This window comes from Pituophis catenifer, unplaced genomic scaffold, assembly GCF_029215685.1.
Source record: "Pituophis catenifer annectens isolate HBS135680 unplaced genomic scaffold, rPitCat1.0.hap2 SCAF_16, whole genome shotgun sequence".
In the NCBI taxonomy this organism is placed as follows: domain Eukaryota; kingdom Metazoa; phylum Chordata; class Lepidosauria; order Squamata; family Colubridae; genus Pituophis; species Pituophis catenifer.
In genome coordinates, this window is record NW_027256896.1 from 3769580 (window position 1) to 3782252 (window position 12673).

Here is a 12673-nt window from a genome sequence, read left to right on the forward strand (position 1 = left end):
ACCTGCAGAACTGGCTCTGGAGTGAGATTTCCCGGTAATTTGCAGCAAGAAATGAAATCGATGTAGACCTCCATTCATTTTACATCACCAAAAATATGTAGTAATAATTATAACAATACAGATAAGCAGCTGCCACATAACACTCCAAGACTTAACAACTGTCCATAAAAAGACAAGTCTGCATAGTGGACATGGCAGTATTTGGAGACAGCGGACTAGAAGACAAAGAACTGGAGAAAATCATAAAATACAAAGACACGCAAATTAAAAAACAGAACAGCTGTGGCAAAGGAGAACAAAGATAGTCCCAATAGTAATTGGCACCTTGGGTGCAATCCCAAAACCTCTGAAGCAACACTTGGAACATGATTGACAAAAGTCCCATTAAGTCAATTGCAAAAGGCAGCTTGGCTCAGAACAGCTTAAATCCTGTGATGAGACCTTTTAACACCATCAAACAACATCTGCTTTTCCCAGGTCCTTGGGAAGTACTCGATAGGTAGATAAAAATGCCAAATCATGTTTAAACATCTGCCTAATTGCAACCAACCACTCTCACCACCACAATAACAACGCATCACCTCCCCCCCCAGGGCTTTTTAGCAGGCAAACTTTTAAAAGTGCAAACAATAGCACTTGGTGCTCACATTAACTATCTGATCTGTTAACTCATTTTCCACTTCTGAATAGTCCTTTAGTTAGAATAAAAATTCATTCTACAGAAGATAAGTTTGTACGGTGCAAACTGTTTTTGCCAGCTCCACGTGTGCAAGGATTCACTTCCTTTTCTTTGCAGGAGTTGTCAGAGGTGTCACAATTTCTGCCAGATTGGCCCAGACGCCTTTGGAGTAGATGTTTCTATAGCCTTCCTGCCTGCTGTATGGCTCCGAGCATGAGGGCGTATATCTTGCTGATTTCAACCATTCGTTGGTCGTCTGGTTGGTCAGTACAAGATACAGGATGAAGCAGAAATAGGAGCCCAGAATGACCAACAGAAGGATGACGAAGCCCAGCATGAATACAATTCTAGGAAAGGTCAGGAAAAGTTGCTGTGAAGAGAAGGGGAAAGGGGTTAAAATCCAGGTGCTCAGGATCTCCAGGTCCCCTCCTAGCCTGTAATTCTGGCAATATCACTTGCAAAATCAGAGTTGGAAGAGACCCCAGAGGTCATGTAGCCTAGCCTTCTGCTGAAGCAGTTTGGTGATCTGGCTATCTCCTGTGAAGAAACACCACACAATTACTGGTTCTACTGGTGGAGAGCTCTTACGACAGAACTGCCCTCAAGATTGTATTGACGGTGATTAAAAAGTAAGCAAAACCATTTACTACTAATTCCCACAACACTGTCAAACTGCTAAGACTGTATTACTATTCTTCTTCTCATCCTTCCTATTACCTGTCTCCTTTTCTACTTATGACTATAACCGTGTGCTTGAATCTTTACGATTTATATATTTTGTTTAGCCTCCTAGTATGATTTTGATTGCTTATTTAGCATCCTATGACTATCACTGTTGTATCTTATGATTCATGATGAATGTATTTATGATGACTATGATCATGATTTATCACTTATATCTTTTATGTACACTGAGAGCTTATGCACCGAAGACAAATTCCTTGTATGTCCAATCACACGGCCAATAAATAATGCTATTCCCTCCCCTCCCCTCCTCTCCTCCCATTCCATTCTTTCATTTAATGTCCTTTCAATGTTTTCATGTAGTGTCCGAGACAGAGACATGATTTCAATCCATTCTATACCCTCTCGGGCTTCTGAAGTCCAGTTGAGGCTCTGTACCCTCCCCCATGTGGAAAATGCACAAGTCAGCAGTTAGTCAATATTTACCTGAATCAGGAAGAAGGTATCAACTGGATGCTCTTGACCTTGGTCATCAGTATAATGTCCCCATGTAAGATTTGACAAAAGGACTACCTGGATGAGAAAGCCGGCCGTTACAGCTGCAATAGAAGCAGCCATGGAGGTCAAAGTCAGCAGGTAGCAAAGGAAGAACCGGATGTTGAAGGCTCCAATGCAGTTGTTGACCCAAACACAGTGGTGATCAAAACGATGTATGCAGCCACGGCACACGCCTGAACAGAAAACGGAGGAGGGTCAAAATGTTAAGAAATCACAACGAAGTCGAAAGTCAAACAAGGCAGCATTTCGATCTATGGCAGGAGTGTCAAACTCAAGGCCCGCAGGCTGGATCCACCCTGCAGGATGCTTAGATCTGGCCCACGGGGCCACCCTGGAAGCAGTGAGGGACCAGCCTGTGGTGCCTCTGCCAGCAAAAACGGAGCTCAGGAGGGCTGCGCGTGGCCCTCCCGAGCTCCGTTTTCACTGGCAGAGGGCTGCAGGAGGCTGTCAACAGGCGGAAACGGAGCTTGGGAGCCCGTTTTAGCTGGCAGAGCTCTTGGCCCACCTCAGATGCCCCTGACACGAGTGACGTCGAGCTAGCCATGCCCCCCCTGACCCTCCCCCCCCGAGGTCAAACACACCCTGAGGCGGCCCTCAATGAAATTGAGTTTGACACCCCTGATCTATGGGCAATAGTGAAGAAGGTTTGCATTGGTCAACGAGGAAAAACTTGGCATATCAAACTGCACTGATTTTTGATAACTGCAAAGATTTAATTGGCTCTCCTCTTTTCTGAATATGTTTCCCCAGTTTTGTAAGAAAAGATATTTAATAGCAAGCTAAAGAATACTTTGCAGTAGAAATGAATTAATTACTGTAAATACTATAGTAAATACCCTCACTTAAAATCTGTCCGTTTAGTGACTGTTACAACAGCACTGAAAGAAAGGGATTTTCTTTTGCACACCACCGTTGCAACATCCTTATGGTCACGTGATCAAAATTCAGGCGCTTGGCAACCGGCTCATATTTGCGACGGTTGCAGTGTCCCGAGGTCATGTGATCCTCTTTTGTGACCTTCTGACAAGCAACGTCCACGGGGAAGCCAGATTTACTTAACAACCGTGTTATTAACTTAACAACTGAACTGATTCGCTTAACAACTGCAGCAAGAAAAGTCGTAGAATGGGGCAAAACTCACTTAACTGTCTCACTTAGCAACAGAAATTTGGGGCTCAATTGTGGTCGTAAGTCGAGGACTATCTGGACTACACTTCTTTCCATACAATCCCATTCTACATTAAAGCCAGTAATACAAAGTTCATTTGGCAGCACAGATTTAAAACCTGATTTAGAGGATCTGCACAGATGCAAAAGGGTAACAAGTCAGGATATATGAGCTGTGGGGTGATGCTTTCCGGAAGAAGGTTTCTGATCCTTCAAGTTAGCCCCTCCCTCCCCTCCCCTCCCCTCCCCTCCCACTGGACTTTTGGGCAGGGTCCATTCCAGGTGGTCTTTTCTGGGCAAAAGTTCCTGATGTCTATCAAGCTGTTGTTAAAACAAAAACAAAAGAATCTGACAAAATGTTGACCCAGCCTCCCAGGCAGCAGAGGAAGCAATGGCTGTAGGGCACATTTTCTGTGGGAAAGGATGCTCTCGTGAGACAGAGTTCCTTGCTTTGGAGACAAGGCAGCTTCCCCACTCATCTCACTCTAAATCAGGGGTGTCAAACTCAAGGCCCGGGGGCCTGGTGCTTAAATCTGGCCTGCGGGGCTGGCCTGGAACTAGCAAAGGACCAGGCTGCGGTGCCTCTGCCGGCCAAAATGGTCCGCGGGGGAGGTGGGCGTTTGCGGACCCCGTGCAGTCCATTTTTGGCCTCCACGGCCTCCAGCAGCACTCTGCCAGCCAAAAAAGTTTTTGGTCGGCAGAGTGCTTCTGGAGGCCGGGGAGTACGGTGGAAAGAAAGAAGGGAAAAAGCACATCTTGAGTCTGTGTCAAACATCCACCCTGTCCACGCTCACCATGACTATGGCCACCCCCCCAGCCCCAGCCCTCCGAGGTCAAACATAACCCTGATATGGCCCCCAATGAAATAAGAGTTTGACACCCTTGCTCTAAATTATGGCAGGGCCCAGATCAGAAGCTCTTAAGCAGATCGTAATGCATAAACCGGCTTGCCAGGGAGAAATGCTAAACCGAGACTCTTACCGCAGTGCCTGGATCTGGCTGGTTTTCTCACTGCGCAGGTAGGGCATTCAGCATCTTGTTGAAACATCAGACCGTCGTATGTGTATGCATGAAGGAAGAGAAGCTGGTTGGATTTGGTGATGATGCCTTGTGGGGAAAAAGCAAAGATTCTTACTAGCAGGATGACGAGGGCTGCAATGTCTCTTGTGAGATTTCCTTCCCGTCTCATGCCTGAAGTACCATCAAGTTAATCTGGAGAGTTCAGATTAGAGACACCTTAGAGCAGTGATGGCTAACCATTCCAAAAGCGGGGGGAGCACAAGAAGGTGTTGTGCACGTGCCCCTACACCCATAATTCAATGCCCCCTCGCACATGTGCATGCGCACCCCCTGCTTTTGGCACACAACGGCAAAAAGGTTACCGGTGGGCCCAGTAGGACCATTTTTCGCCCTCCCCAGGCTCCAGAGGCTTTCTTGGAGCCTGGGGAGGGCAAAAACAGCCTCCCCCACCCCCTTCCGGAGGTCGGAAATGGCCATTTCCCAACTTCCAGTGGGCCTGGAAGGCCTGAATATCAGCTGGCCAGTGCATGCATGCACGCTGGAGCTGAGCTAGGGCAACGCTCGCGTGCCCACAGATATGGCTCCGCATGCCACCTGTGTCACGCATGCCATAGGTTCGCCATCACGGCCCTAGAGATAAAAATCCAGAGTTTTCCTCTGAAGCAAATTTTTCCTGCTCTGTACTATAAGAAATGTCTGTGGGCTGCTCCTCACATCCCTTAACTGTAGCAGAGATATGGCCAATGAACTGCTTTTATGCATCATGCCTCCGTCTGATTCACTTAACAACTGTAGCAAGAAAGGTCATAAAACGGAGCAAAATTCATTTAACAAATGTCTTAGCAACAGAAATCCTGGGCTGAACTGTGGGCGTAGGTCAAGGGATACCTGTATAGCAGCAATCGGGCCACTTAAAGACATACACGGGGTAAGACTCCAAGCGGTATTCAACCCTTAAGGTTAAGGTTCTACTGGTGTGGAAAGAGAACAAGCTTTCCCCCAGATCATTGCTTGCTCAGTGCACAGCCAGCCAGCAGGCAGTGGGGCATCATCCACCGCCCAGGAGAGTGCCAGTATCCAAGAGCTGAGATTGCAAGGAAAAGGGCCTCACCTGGGTTACTTCTGGAGCAGAGGATGAAGAAAGCTGCGTTCACAGCCAACAGGACGTAAGGGAGGAGGAGGAGGATCCTGCTGAACTGCAGCTCTTGGCAGTAGCTGAACACCTCCCAGGTATACTCGCCATAAACCAGCCCTTCCAAAATCAAGTGCAGGACCACAAAGAATGAATTTCTGCAGCAAGGAGAGAATGAGATGCATTTCTTCTCCCCACTTTTAAGGGAAAGGGAACTGCTTCTGACCTGAGATTGCCCATCGGGCCTCAAAACTTGTTTTATGGTTTACAATCCTAACTCGGAATTCAATACAGACAGCTTAGGTCAGTGTTTCCCAATGTAGCCATTTTAAGATGTCTGGACTTCAACTCCCAAAATTCCCCCAGCCAGCAAGGCCTTAGGTGAATTCACCTCCCCTGGCAGCTGCATTTGCACAGCAAGGCCAAGGCAGGTTCCGCTTTTTGTAGATTTAGAGTGGCGTATTTATTAATTTCTTTGGCTTGTATCCTTTCCAAAGACCATCCCCTTAGAAGCATCCAAATGTAGGAACTTCTGCTGAGACTGGGTGGCCCAAAGAATTAGAAGGTGAGCCAAGACCACAGAACGACTGCCATTTTGCTGTAGGCTAAGAAGCTTGGTGGAGAAGGGGCCTCTTTTGTTCCACAGCTGCTCTGGGTGCTACAAACAGGAGGCTGGGAGGGTCTAGGAGCTCCTGAGGGGATGCTGAATGTATTACAAATACGTGCCAGGCTTCTTGCTAATGCAGAAGCAATTTCTTTCCAACAACTCAAAGATCCCGAAGAAAAAGTCCAGCAGACCTCATCCCAAACAAAATGTAAAGATCAACATGATACCACAAAATTGTAGGCAACATAAAACTAGGTGGTGAGTACGTAGAAGGAACGTTGCATGTTTGAACAACACGGGAAGCTATTTTACCAAGCTAGGATGTTCCAAGGGCCCATTAATGCCAATATTCACAAACGCCAGAGAATGGAGCCAATAAAGAAACAGACGGCAATACCGGGAATGGAAGAGTCCATGAATGGCCTTCTGAGCTGCTCTATGAACTGGAGCTGGAATTACATAGGAGAACACCTGCATCAAAGGAGAAAAAGGCAACAAAATTATTTTTAAAAAGGAAAGGTGGGGCGCACAGATAAACTCACTCACAAAACCTGCAAGGTCATTGCTCCAGGAACCGAAGGCGGGAGCCTCTAGCAAACTGCCAAATGTCAGCCTCGATGCTAACCTTCAGGTTGTTAGTTGTCAATCAGCAATTAGAGGCCCTAAGATGGAAAGGGTCATTGCTGAATCAACCTTCCACATCTTTAGAAAAGGACAACAGGGAACCATGATCCTATCAACAAGGAGAGACTGCCACTACCCCACAGTTCTTCCACGATAGTTTAAATTAGGATCCGATGTCAAATGATGTCATCTACTGAAACAGCATCTCCCAAGAAACCCATACAGCTCCCATCCTAATAATATTCTTGACATTTAGACAGCACTGGTCATTCTTGTTGGTAATTTCTGGCAGTGCTTGGATAGGTAGAGAGTAGCCAACCTGATTCAACTTGATCTAGCAGCAATTTTCAGTATCATCAGTTTTTGGATTATCTGCAAGGGTTGAGAATGGGGTTCATGGGGTTTTCCCTTTTCTGTGGATAGATCTAGCTGGAGATGATAGGTGGGAGGAGAAGAAACCAAGAGACTCCTCTTATGTTGGGTACCACAAGGCTGAAGGCTCTCATCCCTCTTGTTCAACATCCATGAGGCCACTGGGTGAGGCCATTGGTTTGTGGGATGCATGATATTCAGAGATGCCACAGGTTGGCCAGGTGATGCTATCAAGATATTATCCCAGTGTTTGAAGGCTGAATTAGTCTATATGGGGAGAAACAGCCTTAGAAAACAAGTCTTCTCTCTCTATTCTTTAAAATACTGTCCCTCCTGAGATTTGCAGGGACCTCCTCCTGCCCCTTTTCAAACAAGCCTTTGAGACTTGGCTGTATCCCCAGGCCTTGGGTTAGAGCCAGTGACGGATCCATTGTATGGTATTGTTTTAAAATGGTTTCTCCCCTGGCTTTGTGATTTCATTTGTGTTTTCATACCGTAGTATTTATTGTTGTACTTTGTAAGCTGTCCAAAGTTGAAACAGATTGGAGCAGCCTGTAAATTTCATAAATCAGTAAGTTCATTTCAGGAAATGACATACAAAGAAGCATTTCCATCTTCTTCCACGAAAGGGGCTGATGTCCAAGCTAAAAGAAATGATTCTGGGAACTTTGCTTTTACACCTTACTAGAGCAGGGGCTGAAAATGAAGGATGGGATGGAGGTTGACCTACAAAATGCTGGAAGGAGGAGCAGCTATAATGCTGGGCCTTCCTTTCTTTCTCCCCCAAGGGAAAATTAACCATCCAAAGGCAAGTGTGATCGGTGGTGTAGAAATTTGATAAATAAAAATAAGTGACTGGACTGGGGTCCAAGCTAGATGCGTGGAGATCGGTGCTGGGGGGGTGGGGGAGCAGAAACTGGCACACAGCTGGATGCTCCTTACTTGAGTTGTGCCCCTGATGAGCCTCCAAGAGAAGCTTTGCTCCCGTCGGGAGGAGACACAGACCGCCACACTGAGCAGCACCAGGCCGAGATACAGGCCAAAGAGGATCACGAAGTCCATCTTGCCCTGCAAAAGTCACACGCGCCTTAGCAGGTTGTGGCCCACAGCCTGACTTTGGGCCCAAGGCAACCCACCAGCATGGCTTCCACACCTGTGTGCCTGGGGAGTAGGGTCATCAGGGCTCTGTCCGGGCACACCTACAGAGGGGGGGGCGGGAGCAGCAGGCTCGGTCCTCCCCACCTGCAGTTTCCACGGTGGGAATGGGCAGTAGGGTGGGCAGGGGTCTAGGGCAGTGGTGGGTTTCAAAATTTTTTACTACCGGTTCTGTGGCTGTGGCTTGGTGGGCGTGGCAGGGAAAGGATACTGTAAAATCTCCATTCCCTCCCCACTCCAGGGGAAGGTTACTGCAAAATCCCCATTTCCTCCCGATCAGCTGGGACTTGGGAGGCAGAGAATAGATGGGGGCGGGGCCAGTCAAAATTTTTACTACCGGTTCTCCAAACTACTCAAAATTTCCGCTACAGGTTCTCCAGAACTGGTCAGAACCTGCCGAAACCCACCTCTGGTCTAGGGGAATACAGGTAGTCCTCAATATACGACCACAATCGAGGCCAAAACTTCAGTCGCTAAATGAGACACTGAAGTAACATTTTGTCCCATTTTACAACCTTTCTTCCCAGTCGTTAAATGAATCACTGCAGTTGTTAAGTAAAGTCACACGATCTGTTAGGTGAATCTGGCTTTCCCCTTGACTTTGCTTGTCACAAGGCCGCAAAAGGGGAGATCACGTGACACCCTCCCCACAACCCCCCCCCCACACAGCAACCGTCATAAATAGGAGCCGGTTGCCAAGCGGCTCAATTTTTGTTCACGTGACCCGTTACAGGGGATGCTGCAATGGTCTCTTAAGTGTGAAAAACGGTCATAAGTCACTCTTTCCAGCGCCGTTGTGATTTCGAACGGTCACTAAACGAACTGTTGTAAATCGAGGAGTGCTTGTATCTGCGCTCCCCAAACCCCGCCGTTCCTGCCAGTTATATCTAAGGGAGTCAGGAGGCGGGCGGCCTCACATCGGGCCAGGCCGCTTCCTTCCCGGAGGCCCCCAGAAGGGCCCCGCAGACCGTCTGCGGCTGCTCGCCGGGACCGGAGATACGTCCGCCGCCCGCTCTTATGGCGGCAACTACGGCGAGGCCCCGCCCCTTATTTCGAGGCTCCTTCCCTGCAAGGCCCCGGGAGGCAGAAGAGCCTCCAGGAGGAGACCAGGCGCCCCCCTCCCCGCCGCGTCGCTTAGCAACGGGCCCGCTACCGGCAATTTCGCTGATCCCCGGAACGGGCGCCGCCATGACAGTCCGAGGGGTGGGGCAAGCGGTTATCCAATCCGCGAGCGCCAGAGCCCGGCCACCCTCGTGACGTCACGCAGGCGCGCGCGCGCGAGAGAGAGAGAGAGAGAGAGAGAGAGAAGGCAGGATGGGAATTGTAGGCGCTGCCCCCGAAGCCTCCCGGACCGGTGTCTTGCCTGAGTCTGAATCTGGAAGGGCGATGGGAATTAGAGGAGCCGGTGGAATGGTCGCTTTCCTTTCGGCCTCGGTCTGCGCTGTGCTTCCGCGGCCGTAGCACCACAGGAAGGAGAGTCTCCGGGAGATCGCAGCATCATAAACACACAATGTTTAAGTCAGGGGTCTCCAACCTGGGCAACTTTAAGCCTGGAGGATTTCAACTCCCAGAATTCCCCAGCCAGCCAGAATTCTGGGAGTTGAAATCCTTCAGGCTTAAAGTTGCCCAGGTTGGAGACCCCTGACTTAAGTAACAACAATAGAATAGAATAGAATAGAATAGAATAGAATAGAATAGAATATAGAATATAGAATATAGAATATAGAATATAGAATATAGAATATAGAGAAAGAATAGAATATAGAAAATATAGAATATAGAAAATATAGAAAGAATAGAATAGAATAATAGAATAGAATAGAATAGAACAGAACAGAACAGAACAGAACAGAACAGAACAGAATTTTTTATTGGCCAAGTGTGATTGGACACACAAGGAATTTGTCTTTGGTGCATATGCTCTCAGTGAACATAAAAGAAAAGATACTTCATCAAGAATCATAAGGTACAACACTTAATGATAGTCATAGGGTACAAATAAGCAATCAGGAAACAATATCAATATGGATCCAGGCAACAAAGTTACAGTCATACAGTCATAAGTGGAAGGAGATGGGTGAGAGGAACAATGAGAAGATTCATAGTAATGCAGACTTATTGAATAGTTTGACAGTGTTGAGGGAATTAGTTGTTTAGCAGAGTGATGGCGTTCTGGAAAAAACTGTCCTTGTGTTTAGTTGTTCTGGTGTGCAGTGCTCTATAGCATCGTTTTGAGGGTCGGAGTTGAAACAGTTTATGTCCAGGATGTGAGGGGTCTGTAGATATTTTCACAGCCCTCTTTTTGACTCGTGCAGTATACAGGTCCTCAATGGAAGGCAGGTTGGTAGCCATTGTTTTTCCCGCAGTTCTAATTATCCCCTGAAGTCTGTGTCTGTCTTGTTGGGTTGCAGAGCCAAATCAGACAGTTATAGAGGTGCAGATGACAGACTCAATCATTCCTCTGTAGAACTGGATCAGCAGCTCCTTGGGCAGTTTGAGCTTCCTGAGTTGGCACAGAAAGAACATTCTTTGTTGTGCTTTATTGATAACGTTTTTGATGTTAGCTGTCCATTTTAGATCTTGCAATATGGTAGAACCTAGAAATTTGAAGGTCTCTACTGTTGATAAGTGTGAAAAATAGTCATGAGTCACTTTTTTCAGTGCCGTTGTAACTTTGAACAAACACTAACTGTTGTAAGTCAGGTACTTACCTGTATTTGATTTTAAGCCATGTCTACTGGATGGGAGAACATGAGGTCTTACAGTAACAGAGGACATGTCCTTTTTTGCCAGATGTCTGGTAACTCTACTTGTGCGTGGCTGTGACTGAGCTGGGCCGATGGGATGGTCAGCTCCTCCTCTGCCCTTCAGCCCTGCAGATGCTTTGGCTGTGCTTTGACTCGCAGGTGGCTCCATGGCTCGCTCACTTTGGAAGCTTCTGGCCATCACAATCGTGTGCCACTACAATTCCCATAAACTGTTTATAAGGCATAGCCCACAGTGAGTGTGCAAGGGAGTAGTCCCTCCATCTCTCTCAGCTGCTGAACCTCTCAAGCCCTCCACTCTGCTGCCTGTCCAGCCCAGGCCATGCCTGCTTCTCCCTGGCTAGGCTGGGCTGGGCTGCAAAGGATGGCCCTATTAGGTTACTGCCCTGGAGAGCATTTGTCATGGAAACTCAGCCGCTTGCCCCATGGGTCTGTAACTGATCCAGGAGCGCCGAAGCTCTGCCGGAGTGCTCCTTCCCAGCTGCCGGTGCTGTTGGGCCTTGCAGGAAACAAGTAAGCTTTCAAAGGGGGAGGGGGAGGGAAGAGAGAAGTGCTTGACAGACCTCGTCTTCTAAAATTGGACTTTCCCACCTTAAGTCTCCTTGAAGTCTTCCAGCTGTATCATTTTCTTGGCAACTGGACATTGGCTTCTTGCGACTTCCTGCCTAGCTTGTCCACCTAGCCAGCCTTGATCCAGCTTGGTTGCTGAGTCTAGCCAGGTACTGCCACCTGCTGAGGTCCTGGCACTCGGCACTACAGGTTGTCCTTATTTAGCGACCACAATTGTGACCGGCCACCTTGTCGTTAAGCGAAGTGGTGAGCAAAACCGTGTTAGTTTGCTTGACAGACCTGTGAGGGTCATAAATGGGAGTCATAAAAGTTACTTTTTCATCACCCTCATAATGGTGACCGGTCACTAAATGAGGATGACTGGGTGTACATTGTTGAGTTATCCACCTGGCAATGCGGTCTTGCAAGAAGCTGTCCTGCGGATCGTCTGTGCAAACTGCTGAAGAGCAGGCAGATAAAAATGCCATTGACGGACTAAGCTCTGGAGGTGCTTCGGGGCTGAAAGGGGACGTTCATCGCTTGAGGAGGAGATTCCAGCCTCCTGATGCACCCAAGTGATCCGCATGTCCAATCTCAGGCAGGAATGCTCCCTTCCAACCTCTGAAGCCTAAGAAGCCAAGTGGGGTTTTTTGGTGTGACCAGTCTACCAGGGCAACCTGGTCTACCCAATTATGGGACGGAACCTACTGTTTTCGCTTTCGCCTTTCAGCCTCAATGCAGGAGCCTTTGCAGGTAGTCGCTTTCGCAAAAAACTATTTTTGTGTTGAATTTATGTTTTACCAACAAAGAAATAAAGGGAGACTAGTAGAGATCTATTTCAAGCTATTTAGTTCTCATCAGCCAGCCATACCCTTCTGCGATTCTGTGCTTAGAGGTTAATAGAGGTTAAACTGAAGACAAATTTCTTGTGTGTCCAATCACATTTGGCCAATAAAGAACTCCTATCCTATCCTATCCTATCCTATCCTATCCTATCCTATCCTATCCTATCCTATCCTATCCTATTCTATTCTATTCTATTCTATTCTATTCTATTCTGTTCCTGATTTTGTTCTATTCTGTTCTGTTCTGTTCTGTTCTGTTCTATTCTATTCTATTCTATTCTATTCTATTCTATTCTATTCTATTCTATTCTATTCTATTCTATTCTATTCTATTCTATTCTATTCTATTCTATTCTATTCCTGATTCTGTTCTGTTCTATTCTATTCTATTCTATTCTATTCTATTCTATTCTATTCTATTCTATTCTATTCGCTTCCTGGCAATGCGTTAGTGTGGGCCTTTGCATGCATGTATTTATTAGATTTGTATGACCTCCAAATCTCTTGAGACTCATA

At 47.2% G+C, this 12673-nt stretch overlaps 1 protein-coding gene across 1 annotated transcript; it reads right to left on the reverse strand.

The window, feature by feature from the left end:
- Positions 1-57: 57 nt before the first annotated feature.
- Positions 58-9191, reverse strand: ZDHHC4 (zinc finger DHHC-type palmitoyltransferase 4). The gene is made up of 7 exons (XM_070954967.1): positions 9152-9191; positions 7786-7911; positions 6245-6318; positions 5220-5398; positions 4070-4195; positions 1850-2094; positions 58-1049 (listed from the first exon to the last, which is right to left on the reverse strand). Exons 2-7 carry the CDS (start codon positions 7903-7905, stop codon positions 777-779), a joined length of 1017 nt encoding a protein of 338 aa, XP_070811068.1. The 5' UTR covers positions 7906-7911; positions 9152-9191; the 3' UTR covers positions 58-776.
- Between the last annotated feature and the right edge of the window lie 3482 nt (positions 9192-12673).